This window comes from Aotus nancymaae, unplaced genomic scaffold, assembly GCF_030222135.1.
Source record: "Aotus nancymaae isolate 86718 unplaced genomic scaffold, 86718_ANA_hifiasm-v0.15.2.pri h1tg000019l, whole genome shotgun sequence".
Lineage (NCBI taxonomy): Eukaryota > Metazoa > Chordata > Mammalia > Primates > Aotidae > Aotus > Aotus nancymaae.
The window spans coordinates 43461530-43483414 of record NW_026988431.1 but is presented as its reverse complement, the minus strand read 5'-3'; the positions used below and the strand labels follow the sequence as shown (position 1 = coordinate 43483414).

Below are 21885 nucleotides of genomic sequence, written 5' to 3'. Positions count from 1 at the left end.
ACTCCCTCTTTTTGGATTATTTGGAATAGTTTCAGGAGGAATGATACCAGCTCCTCTTTGTATGTCTGGTAGAATTTGGCTGTGAACCCATCTGGACCTGGGCTTTTTTTGGATGGTAGGCTCTTAATTGCTGCCTCAACTTCAGACCTTGTTATTGGTCTATTCAGGGTTTCGGCTTCTTCCTGGTTTAGGCTTGGGAGGAGGCAAGTGTCCAGGAATTTATCCATTTCTTCCAGGTTTACTAGTTTATGCGCATTGAGTTGTTTGTAATAATCTCTGATGATGGTTTGAATTTCTGTGGAATCTGTGGTGATATCCCCTTTATCGTTTTTTATTGCATCTATTTGATTATTCTCTCTTTTCTTTTTTATTAATCTGGCTAGTGGTCTATTTTGTTGACCTTTTCGAAAAACCAGCTCCTGGATTTATTGATTTTTTTGAAGTGTTTTTTGTGTCTCTATCTCCTTCAGTTCTGCTCTGATCTTATTTCTTGTCTTCTGCTAGGTTTTGAGTTTTTTTTGATCTTGCTCCTCTAACTCTTTCAATTTTGATGATAGGGTGTCAATTTTAGATCTCTCCTTGTCTCTTGTGGGCACTTATTGCTATATATTTTCCTCTAGAGACTGCTTTAAATGTGTCCCAGAGATTCTGGTATGTTGTGTCTTTGTTCTTGTTGGTTTCGAAGAACATCTTTATTTCTGCCTTCATTTCATTGTTTATCCAGTCAACATTCAGGAGCCAGTTCAGTTTCCATGATGCTGTGCAGTTCTGATTTAGTTTCTGAATTCTGAGTTCTAACTTGATTGCATTGTAGTCTGAGAGACTGTTTGTTATGATTTCCGTTCTTTTGCATTTGCTGAGGAGTGATTTACTTCCAATTATGTGGTCAATTTTAGAGTAGGTGTGATGTGGTACTGAGAAGAATGTATATTCTGTGGATTTGGGGTGGAGAGTTCTGTAAATGTCTATTAGGTCTGCTTGTTCCAGGTCTGAGTTCAAGTCCTGGATATCCTTGTTAATTTTCTATCTGGTTGATCTGTCTAATATTGACAATGGGGTGTTAAAGTCTCCCACTATTATTGTGTGGGAGTCTAAGTCTTTTTGTAAGTCATTAAGAACTTGCTTTATGTAGCTGGGTGCTCCTGTTTTGGGTGTGTATATATTTAGGATCGTTAGCTCTTCTTGTTGCATTGATTCTTTTACCATTATGTAATGTCCTTCTTTGTCTCTTTTGATCTTTGCTGGTTTAAAGTCTATTTTATCAGAGACGAAAATTGCAACTCCTGCTTTTTTTTTGCTCTCCATTTGCTTGGTAAATCTTCCTCTATCCCTTTATTTTGAGCCTATATATATCCTTGCATGTGAGATGAGTTTCCTGGATACAGCACACCAATGGGTTTTGGCTTTTTATCCAATTTGCCAGTCTGTGTCTTTTGATTGGGGCATTTAGTCTATTTACATTTAGGGTTAATATTGTTTTTTGTTTGTTTGTTTGTTTCTGAGACAGAGTTTTGCTCTTGTTACCCAGGCTGGAGTGCAATGGCACGATCTTGGCTCACCACGACCTCCACCTCCTGGGTTCAAGCAATTCTCCTGCCTCAGCCTCCCGAGTAGCTGGGACTACAGGCACGCGCCACCATGCCCAGCTAATTTTTGTATTTTTACTAGAGACGGGGTTTCACCTTGTTGACCAGGATGGTCTCGATCTCTTGACCTCTTGATCCACCCACCTCGGCCTCCCAAAGTGCTGGGATTATAGGCGTGAGCCACCGTGCCTGGCCTTAGGGTTACTATTGTTATGTGTGAATTTGATCCTGCCATTATGATGCTAGCTGGCTGTTTTGCCCATCAGTTGATGCAGATGCTTCATTGTGTTGATGCTCTTTACCATTTGGTATGTTTTTGGAGTGGCTGGTACTGATTGTTCCTTTCTATGTATAGTGCCTCTTTCAGGAGCTCTTGTAAGGCAGGCCTGGTGGTGATGAAATCTCTGAGTACTTGCTTGTTCGCAAAGGATTTTATTTTTCCTTCACCTATGAAGCTTAGTTTGGCTGGATATGAAATTCTGGGTTGAAAGTTCTTTTCTTTAAGGATGTTGAATATTGGCCCCCACTCTCTTCTGGCCTGTAGGGTTTCTGTTGAGAGATCTGCTGTGAGTCTTATGCACTTCCCTTTGTGGGTAACCCGACCTTTCTCTCTGGCTGTCCTTAGCATTTTCTCCTTCATTTCAACCCTGGTGAATCTGACGATTATGTGCCTTGGGGTTGCTCTTCTTGAGGAATATCTTTGTGGTGTTCTCTGTATTTCCTGGACTTGAATATTAGCCTGCCTTGCTAGGTTGGGGAAGTTTTCCTGGATAATATCCTGAAGAGTATTTTCCAGCTTGGATTCTTTCTCTTCATCACATTCAGGTACACCTATCAAACATAGATTAGGTCTTTTCACATAGTCCCATATTTCTTGTTGACTTTGTTCATTCCTTTTTACCCTTTTTTCTCTAATCTTGCCTTCTCATTTTATTTCATTGAGTTGATCTTCGACCTCTAATATCCTTTCTTCTGCTTGGTCAATTCGGCTGTTGAAACTTGTGCGGGCCGGGTGCGGTGGCTCACGCCTGTAATCCCAGCACTTTGGGAGGCTGAGGTGGGTGGATCATGAGGTCAAGAGATCGAGACCATCCTCATCAACATGGCGAAACCCCGTCTCTACTAAAAATACAAAAAATTAGCTGGGCATGGTGGCGCGTGCCTGTAATCCCAGCTACTCAGGAGGCTGAGGCAGGAGAATTGCCTGAACCCAGGAGGCCGAGGTTGCAGTGAGCCAAGATTGCGCCATTGCACTCCAGCCTGGGTAACAAGAGCAAAATTCTGTCTCAAAACAAAAAACAAAAAAACTTGTGCATGCTTCGCAAGGTTCTCGTGTTGTGTTTTTCAGCTCCATCAGTTCATTTATATTCCTCTCTAAGTTGTCCATTCTCGTTAGCAGTTTGTCAAATCTTTTTTCAAGGTTCTTGGTTTCTTTGCATTGGGTTAGAACATGTTCTTCTGGCTCACAGAAGTTTCTTATTACCCACCTTCTGAAGTCTGATTCTGTCATTTCATCACATTCATTCTCCATCCAGCCTTGTTCCCTTGCTGGTGAGGAGTTGTGATCCTTTGTAGGAGGAGAGGTGTTCTGGTTTTGGGTGTTTTCATCCTTTTTGCACTGGTTTCTTCCCATATTTGTGGATTTATCCACCTGTGGTCTTTGTAGTTGCTGACTTTCAGATTGGGTCTCTGAGTGGACATCTAGTTTGCTGATGATGAAGTTATTTCTGTTTCTTAGTTTTCCTTCTAACAGTCTGGCCCCTCTGCTGTAGGACTGCTGAGGTTCACTCCAGGCCCTGCTTGCCTGGGGTCACCTGCAGCAGCTGTAGAACAGTAAGGGTTGCTACCAGTTTCTTCTTCTGCTATCTTTGTCCCAGAAGGATGCCCGCCAAATGTCAGTCTGATCTCTCCTTTATGAGGTGACTCTTTGGATATATGGGAGTCAGGGAGCTGCTTGAGGAGATAGTCTGTCCTTTATAGGAGCTCAAGTGCTGAGCTCTGAGCTCTATTGTTCATTCAGAGCTGCTGGACAGGTACGTTTAAGTCTGCTGCAGCTGAACTCATATACCCCCTTTTTTTTCCCCAGGTGCTCTGTCCTGGGGAGTTAGGGCTTATTTAGGAATTTCCATTATGCTGCTGCCTTTTTTTCTGGGCTGCCCTGCCCAGCAAGGAGGCAGGCTAGTCACTGTCTGCCTGCAGAGGCTTTGCTGAGCTGCTGTGGGCTCCGCCCAGCTGCCATGTGAACTTCCCTGCAGTCCTGTTTATATGGGTGTAGTTAGAACTGCCTCGGCAATGGTGGCCCACCTCTGTAATGTTGGACTCTCTCTGTAATGGCGGGTTGCCTCAGCAACGGCGGGCTGCCTCAGCAAAGGCAGACTACCTCTGTAGTGGTGGAGTACCTCAGTAATGGCGGATGCCCCTCCCACACAGAGCTGGACCATCCCAGGTTCAGCTGTGCTTGCTGTGAAGCTCTCAACCCAGAGCATTTCCAGTTGCTTTTTTTCTTTTCTTTTTTTTTTTGTGGGGCTGAGACCAGCTGAGCCTGATCACCTGGCTCCCTGCCTCAGAGCCTTTTTTTTTCTTTTGTTGAATGGTCGACTCTCTCGCCTGCTGAAAAGGCGTCGGGATCTGTGTGCTTTCCCGTGCGGTGACCCACTGAGTTGGCTGAAACAGCGGCACCGAGATTCGTGGCGTTTTTTTTTTTTTTTTTTGCCCGGGAATCTCCTGGCCTGGCTCCCTGTTTCAGTCCCCTTTTTTAATCAGATGAATGGGTGACTGTGACTTCCCAGACCTCCACTCGCCAGACCCAGCCCAGTGTGTTTTGTATGGAGAACCGCCGCGCTGGGGCGCTGGCAAAACAGCTGTGCGGGCCAAAACAGCCACGTTGGCAACCTGTGGGGCTTCTCTGCCTGGGATTCTCCTGGTCTGTGGGCAATAAAAATCCATCTGGAAATGTGGCATCCACTCACCCTCTGTGCTTTCACTGGTAGCTGCAATCCTGAGCTGCTCCTAAGCGGCCATCTTGGATCTTCTTTCCCTCCGCTCTATTTTTGATAGGCATTTGGGTGTTTCCAGTTTGGAGTTATTATAAATTGTGCTGTGAACACTCTTGCAGTCTTTTAGGGAAGACATGGAAGCATTTTATACTGGATATATATCTAGGAGTGGAACTGTGAAATCTTATGATTTGTCTATGTTCAGTTATAGCAGACACTGCAAACATCATCCAAAATTATTGTACTATTTTACACTCCTAATAGCAATCAATGTATGTGTGATTCTGGTTGGTAACATGGTATTTTCTCTCTTTCTCATTTTTATCATTCTAATAGGTATATAGTGGTATTGCATTGTGGTTAAACTTGAATTGTAAAATATGCATAACAAAACTTACCATCTTAACCATTTTTAAGTGTACAGATCAGTGGAATTAATTCCATTCACATTATTATGCTACCATTACCACCATCCACATAAAAGTCTTTTCATCTTCTTAAACTGAAACTCTGTACCCATTAAACAAGAGCTCACTTCCTCCTTCCTCCACCCTTGGTACCACCATTCTATTTACTATCTCTATGACTTTAAGTATCTCATATAAGTGGAATCATATAGTATTTGTCTTTTTGTGACTGACTTATTTCACTAAGCATAATGTCCTCAAAGTTTATCCATGTCTTAACATGTGTCAGAATTTTCTTCCTTTTTAAGGCTAAATAACATTCCATTGTATGTATATACCACAGCTTGTTTATCCATTAGTCATGGACACTTGGGTTGCTTCTACCTTTTGGCTATTGGAAGTAATGCTGCTATGAACATGGGTGTGCCATATCTGTTTGAGTTCTTGCTTTCACTTCTTTTGTTTATATACCCAGAAATGAAATTTCTGGATCATATGGCAAATTTTTAAAAATTTTTTTGAGGAACTACCTATTTTCGATATTGGTTGTACCATTTTACATCCCACCAAGAGTGCACAAGGATTCCAATTTCTCCGCATCCTCACCAACACTTATTATTTTCTTTTTTTTACTAATAGCCATCCTAATGGGTATAAGATGGTACAAAAGATAATTTGCTTTTTCCTGGTGACTAACGCAGTTGAACATCTTCTCGTGTGGTTATTGATCTGTAGTCTCTTTTGTAGATTTTCCATTCAAGCCTTTGCCCACTTTTCTTACAGGTTTTCACTCTTTTTCCATTGTCCTGTAGTTTATTTACACATTTTGAGTGATTTGTATTAGTTTGTACTCACATTGCTATAAAGAACTACCTGAGACTGGATAGTTCATAAAGAAAAGAGGTTTAATTGACTCAAAGTTCCACAGGTTATACAGGTGGTGTGGCTGGGGAGGCCTCAGGAAATAAACAATCAAGGCAGAAGGTGGAGAAGCAGGCATAGTCTTCACATGGCGGAGCAGGAGAGAGTGAGTGAGTGAAGAGGGAAGTGATCTATACTTTCAAACAACAAGATCTTGTGAGAACTCTATCACAAGAACAGCAAGCGGGGAGTCCACCTATGATTCAGTCACCTCCCACAAGGGCCCCTCCCATGACATGTGGGGATTACCATTCGACATGAGATTTGGGTGGGGACACGGAGCCAAACCATATCCAGTACTTTGTCAGATGTATGTGTTGCAAATATCTTCTCTCATTCCGTGGGCTGCTTTTTCTAGTGGGATGTGGAATCAGTAGCTTACACTGTCTCTATAATTTTAAAAATCAGGCTTCAGTTCTACCTACGCCTAAGGTCTAACAGTACTTGGGTCTTTCCTATGAAACATTATTTTATTTCTTATAACTCCAGCCTCCATTAATTTTCACCATCTCTTCCCTTCCAGAGTGTCTACCATCTGATTTTGTGATCTAATGGTAATACAATTAGTTCGTATTCTTGTTTGCCCCTTACATATTCTACAGCCAGACCACATTGCTTAAGTGCTTTGCATGCACTGCTTTCCTGCCTGATTTTAAATCAGAGGGCAAGGACCTTTTTAATAAATAATATCCTTAGTACATACCAACAAGTACAGCTGTAGCAAGAGCTCAATACTTGTTATATGATTTGAAAAATGTTAATATTACAAGGAATATCTACTATCCACTAAAAGAATCAATAGCAAATAAATTGTTCAAATTAAATATTTTGTTAAAGAGGTCTTTAAAGCAGAGCCACATAAGTCATCAAGTCTAATCTCTACAACATAGAGGAATTGAAAGTGTTTCACTTTAACCTCCCCGGATTCTATCTGGAATTCCAGTTATTAACAGTCCTGAATACCACCTTCATTATCTACTTCATCTTGTTACTCACTCACTTCTAAAAATACTTACTTTTAACCTCAAGTTGGTAAAATTGGCCTACTCTCATGTTTGTTTATGCTTTTGTTCTCTGCTGGTCTCTTTGGTCAATGCACATCTATTCATATTATGAGTTTAGATCAGCCTGAAATCGTAAAGTGGGATAAAGCATCAACATGGTCTTTGATAGTCTTAGTATGTGCATAATTAGCTACCTAATGTAAGTTTCTTAGTAAGAATGGGGGTGCTTTAGATGGTGGTAGTGCTTACATTACCAAACGATTTAGACATCTATATATTTGACATTCACTTTTAAAATGCTTATAAATGCAACGCAGCCATTGTTCAATTTACACTTTTTTAAGTTCTCTATCAGGATGTTTGTGAACCCAGAAAGAATTTTCCCCAGAAATGATAGCTGAGTTTCATTGGATAAAAACAAAAGATTTTAAAAGCCTAATTTAATAGTTTTTTGGGGGAAAACAGCTACTTAATTAAATTTTATTACTTGTCTTCTGGGACTGAGATGAAGAAATATTAGACATGTAATCTCTTTGGGGGGTGTTTTGATGGATTGCCTGCATTTCTCTCACATGTCAAGATAACAAGATGGCCAGTGTTTTTACAGGCTTTGTGCCTTTACCCTTGGAATTCTACAAAAAACAAAACAACAAAAACCATCTCTCAAGTTGACGTGTAACTTTCTTGGAATGAAATGCTCAACATGTGTTTCCAGAATTCTCTTTTCTGCATCAAATCAGAAAAAAATAAGTCAAAACTCATAAGGAATTTTCTATCAGCTAGTGTGACATTTAGGGAGGTACAAGAAATCCCTGAAGCCTCTAGGGCACTATTTATTATTGCAGAAAAACCAGTAGAGCCATTTTCTATGACATGGCTAATTCAGTCATTATTACAATAGGGATGCAATAATTGTAAAGCATTTCCTCAAGAGCTTAACTCATTATGGAAAAGCACAACTGGATAAACCAGAATGCTTAGAGACCTGAGGTGGGATAGCAAAATGGATACTCTGGACAGGGCAGGGTCTGGTTGCACTTAGCAGAGGCTGATTACAGTACTTTAACCAAGTAAGGAGTTTATCCAATATAACAAGAGTCTGGGGGTAGGAAATATATGGACAGGGAAGGCACTTGAGGAAACAGGCCCCTTACCCCTCCTGCTTCACAATGCTCAGCACTTACAAATGAATGCTCCACTTTGACACTGAATCACAATCTGGACAAGAGAAAAGACAGGTTAAAAGTAGAAAGTTTATGCCAGCTGAGCAGATCTTTATAGAGATGTAGCTATCTAGAAAAAATAGCTTTCCATGAAGTAACTTTTGATCTAGTTTATTGCCCAGTGGACTAGATGACCACCCTAGCTGGAAGGGCATTTATGGAGGTATTTTAAATTATTTACTATTATCTGAAGCAAATTCATGATTCTCTTACAAGGAAGAAGAGTACATACTGGATAGACAAACCAGCAATGTCTTATCACATTTGATTAACTGAATTAAGTGCCACACTTCATATTTTAAATCTTTAGACATTTAAAAGAATGTATTTCATCCATTTCCACACAATTCAAAGTTCACCACACAGGTCATAATGAAGTTTTCTTTTGGTTATTGTTTCTCAACTTACCTGATATTTCAATAAGAAATGATAACTTATGATACAGCCACTTGATGGACAACTGCACAGTCATTAACAATGAAAAACGCGTAGCAAAAGATTTGCACAAGCACTTCACAAAAGTATCTAAATGACTAACGACAACATGAAAAATATATTCACATTTGTCATTGGAAATATGCAAATTAAATCCATAATTAAATACAATAATATACCTAACAAAATATTTAAAAGTAAAAACACACACAATATCAAGTGTTGGTGCAGATGTGGAGCAACTGAAATCCTCATTCAGAAATTATTAGAAAAATCTTCAAAACTTCCTTTTCCTGCCAAATAAAGAAGCAAATCTTGAGCAGAAAGCAGTGCTGAAGTCTGTATGTAAGCAGGAAAAATAGGGCTAGTCTGAGTGCAAATGCCAGTGGCAGCTCTGTGAGGAGCTGAACCAGATACTCCTGCATTTAGAGGGCACCACAGAGAGGATGCAAGTGCCCCCAGGTTGCTAGTACCTTGGACATATAGTAGAAGCAGATACAAACCGTTTTTGAAGAAAAGTGTCCTCAATTTAGGCCATTAGATTTCCCACAGATTAAGAGCAAGGAAATAGCATTCACAATCTTTAAGATAACCAAGTATACAAGGAGGCAAGCCCCTTTGGGTGAGACAGATTAGAAAAAACACATGACTTGTTTAGATATTGGAATTGTCAGATACAAATACAGAATACAGAATAAGTAAGAAACATTTAAAGAATGAAGTATGAAACCACAAAGATGGAGAAAGAGTATCAGGAATAACTGGGAAGATATGCATAACAATAAAATGGAACTTCTAAAATGAAAAATAGACTTTTAGAAATTAAAAAAACTCAATGTATGGGTTTAACAATAGATGAAACATAGTTGAACAGTGATCTGGAATACACAGCTGAGGAAATTAGCCAGAACAGAGCACAGAGAGGAGTAAGAAGATAAAAAAGATGAAAGAAGAGATATGCAGAACAGAAGAGGAAACAAACATACGTATTCTGAATTCTAAGACAGTAGAGAGAACTGAGAAAAAGGAATAATTGAAGACATAGTGATTGAGAATTTTACAGAAGTGATGACAGATACAAATCTATTTTTCTAAGAAAGAGAAACCCAAATGTAAACACATCATAGTGAAACTGTAGAAGAGCAAACACAAAAAGGTTCCAAAGTAGCCAGAGGAAAAGAGACAAATCATCCATAATGGTACAACAGCAATGCCAAAAACCAGGATGAAATGGAATAACATCTTCAAAGTGTCTATTTTGCATTGTAGATCCAACCCATTGTTGGAAGATGAAAGTGATATAAAGACATTTTCAGAGAAACAAAAGTTTATCAGCAAGAGACTTCTATTAAAGGAACTTCTAAGAGATGTACTTTAGAAAGAAAAATGATCATAGAGTGAAGATCTGAAATATGAAAAGGAATAGTAAAATACAAACATGTAAGTACATTATACACACATACATAAACATCTGTGTAAAATAGTGTGAACAGAGATGTCCAGATTTAAAACATTCTGAGGTCCTTGGATTGGGGGAGGTTTTAAGATACTGAACTTAAAACTTTATTATATTAAATATGCAAGGCAAAAGGGTAACACTAAAAGAATAGAAATTGATAGTATAAATTTGAAAAAAATATGGAAAAATAAAACACATACACATTTTTTAAAGGCAAGGAAGAAAAAAGCATAGAAAAAAATAAGTAATAAAATTAGTTCAAACAAGTCAAAATATATGTTAATAATTACAATGAATGTAAATGGAATAAACTTACCAATTAAAGGTTATATTGCCATATTGAAAAAAAAATCCAGCTATGTGAAGCTTATGAGACATAAAGAAAATTTAAGGACAGACAAAGGTGAAAGAAGAGTGGGGGAGATAAAAGATATATAAGGTAAACACCAATAAAAAGAGAGCTGGGATGTTACCTTAATATTTGACAAAATAAATTTTAACACAAAAAGCAGTATTGGTGATAAAGAGGGCAACTACTAAATGATAAAGAATAAATTCATCAGAAAGGAAAAAATATAACAATTAAAACTTCCATTTTCCTAATAGCCTCAAAATATAAAAAGCAAAAATTCATAGAATTTCGGAGTAAAATGGCCAAATGGAGAATTATAGGTACTCTTTTTTCTTTACTGTAAAAATCATAAATAAAGAGTGAATACATTCAAAAGATAACATTGTATTAGCTTGTGGGATTAAGGATGATTTTTCTCCATTTCCTAAACTTTACTGCTGTGATAATGTACTTTTTTCAAAAATGAAGTATGCAAGTGAAATTTTTAGATAACTAAGGGCTAATTGTGGTTTTACTAAATTTTGGGGTATTTACAGTCTATAGTTTTAGATCCTGCCCCTAATGTTTATCAGGTTGTATACATTTTATTTTATTTTATTTTTTTACATGAATAATGGAAGCACTGTGGTTTGTAGGTTGTATACATTTTAAAGATAATTTCTTGTTTGTGTTTTGCTAAAATTTCAAATGGTTTTACATGGACTCAAGTGGTTCAGACACCACTTGACTTACACATTAAAGAATGTGGCTTACTACAGTTTCTGCTGTACTAAAATAAAAGCATTCTGGAAAGAATGCATAATAATGCATTCCAAACTTAAATATGCTACTGATTGTTAATGGCAACATTAGTCTGGATATTTGTATCAACAACACAGCTACGACTTTTTAGACTTCTGCCCAGATATTACAGTTATTACCCTAGGGATAGTTACCGTCAAAAAAGTAGAGAAATATACAAATTGGCAATTCTTCTTTTTCTCACACTGATACTCCTTTGGACTTAAGTAAACCAATGTTGTTATTACTAAAGCTCAGTATTCTACCTCTATTTATACTTTCTGAAATGTGTGATAAGCAACAATTAGATGAAATAGGAAGAGATCACTGTACACAAATGGAACATAAAGCAGCATGCAAGGAAGCTGGCTCTAAAGAAAACAATCACAGGTTACTTTATCATAGTATTGAAAACCGAGACAGCAAATGGACTCTTTTTGAATATATGACCTAAAAATTGAAACTGTAAAATTTAATCTATTATACAGAATATATTTTTTCATAGTTGTGTAAATTTTACTGTTTGCAATTCTGGAAAAAATAACATGTTGGAAAAGTAAACAGTAATTTAAAATGTATTATTTAGAAAAATATAGAAAAATGGCAGGAATTCTAAATTTTTGTGACTATTTTACCCAATAAATGTGTTTTAGAATCTTTTGAGATTTGAATTCGAAAATACTGTTAGTCAAACCCTTTCACTGTTTAAAGCCAACAATAAAAGAACAGGAAAAGAATGTAGTTATTTCCAGCTCTGTGCTACAACAATTAATGACGTCTAGTAATTATATCTTAAAACCTTGGGTAAATTAATAAAAATTCAACATACTTCATTATCATCACTTTATTTTTTCTATCATTACCTTTTTGTTTACTGTTTCAATTTGTTGAATTATATTTACAATGAAAAGCACAAGCATAAATGTACAGCTTGATGAATTCTCACATAGCATATCTATGTTACAAATAATCTATTAACTTTTAAGATAATACAATGCCATGATCAAAGGACTAAAATGATCAACACCCACCACAAAAGGCAGAGTCATAAACAAGAACAATTAAGTGTAATTAGGTGGGACACACATGTACAAAAAATGAAACAATTTTGGGCTCACATTTTATACCACACAGGTATTCTGCATCTTTAGAACATGAGAAAATACACAGTCTCTGTCTGATAGGTCTCTGACTTGGGGTTCTTTTACTGTACTTTTTTTTTTTCCTCTCTCCAGCAGCTGAACATTGCAAAGGAGTCAGCAGAAAAAATATAAAATTTCAGAACCAATTAGACTTTTTAAAGCAACATTCTTGGCTTTTCTAGAGATACATTCCTTAATCCTCTTACAAATCGTGACCTTACACGATAACTTTAAAGGTGAACATCTACTTATGGATGTTTTGGTGCTTTCTTTCCCTTAAGTGGCAGATGGTTTCTTTTAACCTAAAATTGAAGTCGTTGGGGAACTCCTAATTCCACGTCTAGTCCTAGTGTCCAGAGACTACCAAAGATGATACGAATAGCTTCTCAGGCACTCTACCCACCTTTTACCTTTGTTAATACAAATATTTCCCAGAAGATCTGGGTCCCGAAATTATTTTACCCTGCAGAGCAGAAATGTTATGATGTTCATTTAGTGAACTCTTCCCTAGTTTTTAATCTTTGCATTTTCTGCGTATACTTCAAGCCACCAGTAACTTTCCCAGTTACCAAGAAACAGTTAACACAGGTTTGTTTTGTTCGGAATTTACGAGCCATTTAACCACACAAGTGATTAGCAACTTTAAGGGGGCTCTTCCAGGCAAACAATCCACAGAATGCGAGGCCCCTGGTACCCAAATGAGGCAACAATGAAAGATCGGCGAAGCTCAGCAAGGTTCCTGAGCGCCACGGACGCCAGCTCTGATTTCAGGTTTCCGGAGTGCGCCTGCGGGGCTGCCTTTATGACCGAGGCGCAAGAGGGGTCCAGGAAAGAGGGTACCCTTAGGGACCTGAAGATTACCGTGGGCGACCCTGCCACCAGCCGCCCCCACCACAAAGAAGAGGAAACGCTCCGCATCCCGTCACCAGGGCAACGCTGCAATCCGACACCTTAAGATTCCGCATCCCCGGCAGCGGATACAAGAGAAAAGCGCATCGCAGCCCGGCCGCGGGGCTTCAAGTCGTCTCCGCTACCGCTGTTCCCGGGGTGCTGAGAGCGACGCGGGAGCCACCCACTCCGCAAACCCGAGGTCCGAAGCTGAGCCATCCCTTGGAACGCCACCGCGCCCGGCCGGCGCCTCCCGCACGTGGCGGCCGTGATTGTCCCGGGGCGGTATCCCTCCGCGCCCCCGCCTCAGTCTCCCCCCGCCCTTCCCGGGACCCTCCGTGCCCGGGCGCCGCGGAAGGATCGCACGCACGCGCGCGCGCACGCCTCGCCGTGTCCGCGGAGAACGGAGGGCGCTGCGGTTAGGAACAGCAGCCGCCGCCGCCGCCGCCGCGGGCACAGCAGCTCCGCAGCCTCCCGCCGCTGGGTAATCAGCCCCGCGGGTGCGGGCGGCCGGGCGGCCGGGCGCGCTCTGAGGCTCGCCCCTCACCGCTGTACCCGCGTCCTCCCTCCTCAGCTCCTCGGGGAGGGGGGCGGTCGGTGCCTGCGCAGAGCCGCCTCCTCCCCGCCCCCGCCCCGCCTCCCCCCGTGCTGCCGCCGCCGCCGCCCGCTACCGCCGCCGCCGCCGCCGCTGCGCCTGCTGCTTCTCGCCGTCCCCGCTGCAGTGCGAAGGGCTCGAAGATGGCCGGTTGGCAGAGCTACGTGGATAACCTGATGTGCGATGGCTGCTGCCAGGAGGCCGCCATTGTCGGCTACTGCGACGCCAAATACGTTTGGGCAGCCACGGCCGGGGGCGTCTTTCAGAGCATTACGGTGAGGACCAGTGGCGGCCGGGACCCTGGTCCCTGCACCGGAGCGGGGTTGGCCGGCCGCGGGTGCGCTGCAACATGGAGGGTCGAGCCCGCAGGTGTGCGAGGCAGCAGGCGCTGAGGATGCGGCTGCTGGGCGGGCGGGGAGGCCGAGGCCCGGGGACGCCCCCTCGCCTGGGGCTGCGCTGACAGGCGGGGGGCGGCGGCCGGACTCCTCGCCGGCCCTGGCCGGGCACCCTCGGCGTTCTCAGCGTCAGTCCAGGTGCCCGGGTTGGGGGAGGGGGCACGCACCGGCCAGGGCTAGGGTAGGGGTTCCTTTTTTCCGCCTAGTGCGGTTCCCCTAAGGTTCTGTTGAAGCCATGAGGTTTACTATGCACGTCCTGAGGTGGAAGCGAGGGTCGGGGATCCGGGCTGAGGAGCGCGGGCCCCGGGTGGAGGTTCCCCAGGCTCCCTGGCCGCCTCTTGCTTCTCGGACAGCGCGCCGCCCGCGCCTCCGGCTGTGGGAGGCGGCGGCCCCGGTCCGGCCCCCGGGATTCTCGAAGCGACTTTGCGTAGGTTTGCCGGTGTCCAGGCCTCTGGGGCTTGCGAGAGATGTACGCCTACCGCGTAGGTGGATTCGTGAATCTCGACTTCAGCTCTAGCTCTATAGGTTGTTTTTTTTTTTTTTTTTTTTTTTTTTTTTTTTTTTTTTAATTCTCCAAGATGGCGAACTGCCATTGATTTCTCTCCTTCTCATATGGAGATTCATCGATGTACGGTTATCCCTAGTTACGCAACATAGCTCAAAAGAGGGGTGCTTTTCGGGGGCTTTCAATAATTGTGAAGACCTGAAGGACACTTCACTTCTCCAAGTCCCTCCCTCTTTAGTGGGGGTAGTAAAGGAACTAATACAGATTTATGCTTCACATTGCCTGATTTTTTTGAGACTTGATGGTTTTGACTTGGTTGCAATATGTTTGGGGAATATTTGCCACTAAGCCTCCAGCTTATTGTTTTGCCTATTTCTGCCCAAGGCTGTTTCTAAAATTGTGATAATTGTGTTAAATATGAGACCATTTCCTTAATTACTTAGCACCAAGCTCCCTTCCCCTTAAACCCCAACATTCAGGTACCCTCTAACGGGTGCTAGTTATTATTTACCACTTAACATGGTTTAAAGTCTAACTTTAGAACTCAGTACTTGATAATAGTACTTTAAGGTCTCGTATACCGGCAGTGGACTACAATTCTTGTAGGAAATTGGCATCTGGTCATCAACTTTTTTCCTGCGGTCCTCTTGTCTTTGTGTGTGAGTTCCCGCTGTCTGACTAGGAAGATTGCGGGAGTGTGCTTGGAAATGGCTGGGGCCTGCTATGACTCTGCAGTTCTGATGGGGGCGACGCCTTCCTTCTTATTCATGGAATGTTAGAATGCACGTTTTCTCCTTTCCGGTTCTGGTGGCTACCTCAGTTTCTTTCCCAATCTCCCTCCATTTTCTCTGTTTTACTGTTGCCTACTGCTGTAGGTGGAATCCACTTTGTATTTCCCCAGAAAGAAAACTGATTACTGAGATGAGAGGGGAAGTTGGAAGGAAACAGGAGTCGTGGCTAGAAAAATAGGAGGGAAATATGAATTGGAAAAGCACTGATGTCTAGGGATTGACATCCATAATATCATCAGGAATATTTCTAGCTATTCCAAGCAGAGAAGTGAACAATCAAAGAACAGGCTTTATTTCAGGAGACTTTGAGGCAACTTTAAATTTGATGAAACATGATTGACTGTAATGTGACTGAATATGATAGACCATCTGTGTTCAAAGAGTTGATGGCTGAATTTTTACGGTTACGTGAACACTTTCAGTTGACTTAATACAGTTTATAAGTAACTCTTAAGTTTGCACTTTGTCTAGTGTCAACTATTTAGAGTTTCTTTGTATAGACTGGTCCTAAGGTTAAGAGCTGACACTGATAACTGAAGTCAAATCAAATGATGTAAAACATGTAATCATATCGGATTAAGTAATTCTTTAGAAAAGACTGAATCTTGGTTTTACATTAGTGAAATGTGGCTCCCTCGCGGTGGTAGTATAAGCTTAGCACACAGCCTTTCCTGTTACATCAAGCCCTGAAAGGAATTAACTGCAACTTCCATTTCTTTTTTCTTTTTTCTTTTTGGTGGGGGGCAGCCAATAGAAATAGATATGATTGTAGGAAAAGACCGGGAAGGTTTCTTTACCAACGGTTTGACTCTTGGCGCGAAGAAATGCTCAGTGATCAGAGATAGTCTATACGTCGATGGTGACTGCACAATGGACATCCGGACAAAGAGTCAAGGTGGGGAGCCAACATACAATGTTGCTGTCGGCAGAGCTGGTAGAGGTAAGTAAGGTATTCTTTTGGTTAAAAGTTGCATGCCACATTACAACTTACTAAGCAGTTTCTTTTAACATTTTGATTAAAAGTTAGTCCATAATGGCTATTAAGGTGGTTTTTGTGATCTGCTCAGCATTGTGAAGCACTGCTTTAGTTTTTACCTACTCTAAGCATCTACAACCTGACCTCTTAGATCCTGATTTTGTTCTAAGAATATTCGTATCAACTCACTTTCACCTTTATTAAACTTAAAAGTCTCTTAAACTGCTTGACATGTCAAATGATAATCCTGTGGTGTTTCAGATTGTTAAGTTGTTCGAATCACTTGGTTATTTTAGTCGGTTTCAGTGCATGTTTGACTTCTGGATCTCTCTCCTTTTTTTTCTTGCTTGTATTCTAACCATTTCACTAAGCATAAAGAAGGAACAATTAACATCAGTTCATTTTTCAGTTAGGAACTTTGCTGGGGAAGAGATAAATAATTAGATGAGAATTTTGGAGTAAGTTGTCCATTCACTGAAATATTTTCAAAGATTTCGTGTCTGGGACTTAGATTTGAAAAGGAGGAAATTACATTTAGTTTGTATACTTGGTCCAAAAATTCAGGTGTCTCCAGATTGTTGTCAACATTATAGGAACTCTTAATTGCACTAAATAACTCTCCCTACTTTTTCAAAATAAACTTCTGAAATTGAGGTTTGTTATGACATCTAATTGATTTACAAATACATTTAAATGTGTTAACGCATATGAATATTTTGTAAGTAGAGTGCTTCTGTAGCCTCCTATAGCTGACTTGGCACATCTAATTTTAATAACAGCTTTACCATATGAGGGGACTTAAAGCTGCTCTGGGTTATAATTTAATGCTCTGGCTCTACCAGCTCCCTGTGATTATCCTAAAAGTTACTCTTATTCTGGTGTGAGTTGATGTTTATAAATATTTATAAGAAAATTAGATAACTTTGAAATAATGACAAATCTCTTTAAACCTTAGCTGCACTCAAAGATAAATATGCTAAAAAGAAGCGTCCAACACAAGAAACCAGAATATTTTATACCATACAGCACTACTGACATCTAGTGGTAGTGAATATAAAATTTGACATATACATATATTTTGGGTTACAGACCTTTGAACTGCATCATAGAAGAGCAATTAGAAATCGTAAACCAATTTTTTTAGACGCAATCTTAAAAAAGCCTAGTATAGTAAAGTTATCAGTAAGCACACACCTTAAATACATTTAATTTGGCCTTTTCTGAATGATACTGAATACGCTACTTAAAATTGGATCTTCATTTTCCTTTGGAAATAACAGACACATTTAGCCTCACTGGTAAAACTTAATAGTTTATACTTATCAAGCTTGTTAAAATTTGGGGAGTTTGTAAGTAAATAACTCACCAAGTTTCTTAAGTTTATATTTTTGGGGCAAGTAATGACATGTACTTGTCATATCAGCCAGAATATTTTTGCCCTAAAATAGAAGACAAATGATCACTTTTTTTTTTTCTCTAACTAGTGTAAAGATAGTTGTATAGAACTTTTGCTTGCATTGATGGGGGCTTCCAAGATACAGTCAAGTTTATTATTTTCTGTTTAGTATATTACTAGTTTGAGAGTTCTTTTTGGAGACCTAATTGAGTTCAGTGATTGGCAGTTCATGGAAAACTAACTTAATGTTAACTTATTAATCGGGGTTCTGTCTGCTAAAACTTATGTGACTTTCTTGATTAACACTTCTTTTGAAACACTTTTCTTCTTTCTCTTTCAGTCTTGGTCTTTGTAATGGGAAAAGAAGGGGTCCATGGAGGCGGATTGAATAAGAAGGCATACTCAATGGCAAAATACTTGAGAGACTCTGGGTTCTAGCTGCTAGGCAGACTGTTAAGTATTAGGGGAAAATTGCTCTTAAACTTTCCTAGCTATAAGCTTAAGTCTTAATTCTGGAAATTTTATTAGCAATGCAGGGTGATGGGGTATGAACCTGTGTCTCCTTTGTATCCCTCTGTTGGTGGGGAAAGGTGTCTTTCTTTCTGCCCTCCCCTCCTTGAATAATTCTGTTCACTTTTGTTTTGTTTCCTTGTGTACTCCAGCATTGGTTATAGTCATGGGAAAGGAAGGTGTCCACGGAGGCACACTTAACAAGAAAGCATATGAACTCGCTTTATACCTGAGGAGGTCTGATGTGTAAGCAGCCTCTCCCCATCTACCTAGCAACTGTCTTCATCAACAACCCCAATTATGGTCACAATGCTACCAAACTATAGACGGTAGCTAATTTTTCTTTACCTATTTTCTAATGTCATGATTCCTGTTTGCCCAATGGATCATTTGTATGTTAACCACTGTATGTAACCAACCTTTATCTGGCAACATAATTGCAGCACAATAATGATTTGCATGATACCTTGAAATTGGGGGGAGGGGGCATGCCAAGTTGGGCATCACTTTGTCTTAGCAATTAATGGGATATTGATTACTAAAATAAGTTAATATTAAGCAAGGTGCCGGTTGTACAATCTCTGATCAATGTCTTTTCAGCACTTTGAGCATTTACTTGGCTCATTTAGTCTTCCTTTTGTAGCGCATGGTTGGGAGGAAAAAGTGCATGCATCTTTCCTTCACTCTTCTTTTTCCCGCCCCCCCCCCCCCCCCCCCCCCGCCGCCTTTTGCCCTTGGGCATTTGGTTTGCTTCCATCTTTTTTTATGCAGTGCCTGTTTTTTTTTTTTTTTAACCAATTAATATCCTTTTTGTTGATGAGCTATTGAGAGCTGCAGTAGTTGCTTTTAGTATTGTTGTTGCACTTGAGTAGAGACAAACCTTTATTCATAGTGTCTACAGGACATATGAAGAGTGCAATGGCAAAACAAGAGCAAAAAGCACTTCCTCCCATGACCTTACAGTAACCATACTGATTGAATCCCCAGGGACATTCCATCATTGCAATAGCTCAGACTTTTGTTCCTGTCTTTTTCTTTGCACACCAGCTCTACTCTTTAGTAAAATTGTAAAAGGCTGCCATTATGGACATTAGGTATCCCAACATAACCATCTGGAGTGTGTCCAGTTTGTTCTTCATAGGACCAATTTTTATTTGCAGCTTGAGTTTTTATATAAAGTTGCATTATTGTGGACTTGGCTGTCTTGTGATGAATTTTTTTCATATGTATTCTGTGCCATACTATTGTTAAAATGAACTGTTGCTATTGTGAGATGGATTTTAACTGACCTATTAAGGGTTTCTTTCGAATGGCACTACTTTAGGGACATTCTAGTATTTGCTTCTATTGTTTGGGCCTTGTGGATAATGTACAGATTTAAAAACAAATCTTGTTGCTGATTTGTCCATTTCTTTCCCTGCACTTTGTTACATCTGGGATACAGTCTAACTCATCTGATTTAATATGCATTTAAAAAAATGCCATAACTATTAAACACCTTGTTTACAGACAGATGAAATAAATTTATTCCAACCAAATACTCTAGACTCCTGTTGTTTATATACATTTTTAGCTTATGTTAAAAGTTGATTTTTGACACAGTGGGAATACACAGAATAGGCCAAAGTCTGCTGCAGGCATAAAACTTTTAACAGCATTCGGCTGATGGCTTACTTCATTTCAAGTAATATTACAGATAAAATAAGTGCCTCAGAATTTCTTTTTGATGTTACATGTAACTTTCAGTTATTTTAGGCTCATCTTCAGACATACATGAGAAACTTGACTTACCTGCTAGAAAATAAGTATTTTCCTCTTCTTGCTGGTTTCTAGATGTGAAATCTAATAAACAGTAAAGGGAGTACCAAGAAGGGTTTCTGCACTGTTTTGGATTTTTCTGTGTTGAAATGTCATATGGCTTTAGATTTGGAGGCTGTGTTGGCAGACTGAAGTCAGCCAGCTGGGGCCCTCCCACATAAGAGCAGAAGACATTCCTTAGGCACCATATAAGATAATTGGGGTGCTTTTGCATTTTTTGGCTTTGTAATGACATGTTGACCATGGCTATCTTATAGGTTTAATTTCAGAGCCCATAAAATCCCTGATATGTATTGAAGTTTAGTAAATATGTACATTTATGGCTATTTAGATAAATCATTATTAACCAGCAACTGCCAAACAGATGCTTATAAAAGCCAGGGGTGCTCAAAAGTTAATGGGTCTCAGTAAAACTGTGGAGCTGGTTATAATGTAGATTATGGACTTTGGGTTTCCACCCTGGAGATGGAGATTCCATAAGCGCAGGAAATCCCTTTTCAGAAACAATCACTGACTGGGTCATTCTGACATTTTTAGTGGTGTATATACTGCCTTTTGAGAAACGATGGGAAAGGAATAGGAATCTGTCTTAAAATATACTATGTATAATGAAAATTTTTTTCTTTGACTAGTTGGGCATTGATTGTGAATATGGTTGTACATATAGGGATGTAAAAGTATGGAAGATAAAGGATTTGGGGCTTTTTTGGTAGTTGGACATAACCTAGAAATTGTAAAACTGTAAAAAAAACCTGGTATCAGTTTCTTGACCTGTTAGGCTAAAAGATTGGGTAAATGAAAATTTGGTGGTTGAGCTGTGATGATTTGAGATTTTACAGTAATACACATTCTCACTTGTAAAGAACTGTTAGGAAAACTAATTATAGAAACCAGTGACCAAAATTCTGAAACTCTTAATGAATTGATCTGTAAGTAGGTGAGGGGGCAGTGTGTGTGTGTTCAGAGAGGAGGTAGTGGAGTGGAAGGTGGTAAAGAGTGACTGTATCATTAAAATAGTATATAATGAAACTATTCATTGGCCCTCTACCCACAATTTCATTGGAAAAATATGGAAATATATACATGTGTGCTTTGCTTTGTACTTAGTTCTAGGAATTTAGCATATGGAAATGAAGCTACACAAATTTGTATACCAGAATGTCCCATCACACAGCATTACTTTATCAGACTTGGAAAACATCTACAAGGTTTAGCTTTTTAAGGGGTATGGTTTGAATAAAATGATTTTATGTCCATAGGACAAAATAGTCATTGAAGAATGACATGAGAATGCTTACCAATGAATGTTAATATGATATAAACATGTCAGATGATACTTCACATACATACAGTATTAATATGCATGTATTTTACATATGTATTTCTGAAGGCAGTATATCTCTGGAGTGAATGTTTCCATGTGACTGTATTTTGACTTCTGTTTTAATGTTACTTTTGTAATCAAGAAAATTTTAAATTTGTTTTTTAAATAGAAATTGGATTTTAATTGTACATACTGTCCTATTCTAAAAGCTGTATCATGAAATTACAGAACATTTCAGGTGAACATTAAGAGAACTAGCAACAGTCCTAGCCAATGCTGCTAAACGAGACACTTCATAGATTTTCTTTTGTATATATTTATATAATATATATGTATATATATATTTATATATATATATAAATTTTATTGCACTTTAGGTTCT

General features: G+C 39.8%; 1 protein-coding gene across 2 annotated transcripts; it reads left to right on the top strand.

Moving 5' to 3' along the window:
* Window positions 1-13890: 13890 nt before the first annotated feature.
* Window positions 13891-19899, top strand: PFN2 (profilin 2). 2 transcript variants are annotated; one of them, XM_012437073.3, is made up of 3 exons: window positions 13891-14063; window positions 16227-16419; window positions 18514-19899. In XM_012437073.3, exons 1-3 carry the CDS (start codon window positions 13932-13934, stop codon window positions 18609-18611), a joined length of 423 nt encoding a protein of 140 aa, XP_012292496.1. In that variant the 5' UTR covers window positions 13891-13931; the 3' UTR covers window positions 18612-19899. The 2 variants fall into 2 exon arrangements, with proteins under 2 accessions (XP_012292496.1, XP_012292494.1); XM_012437071.3 differs by having other exon boundaries at window positions 18192-19899.
* Window positions 19900-21885: the final 1986 nt, after the last annotated feature.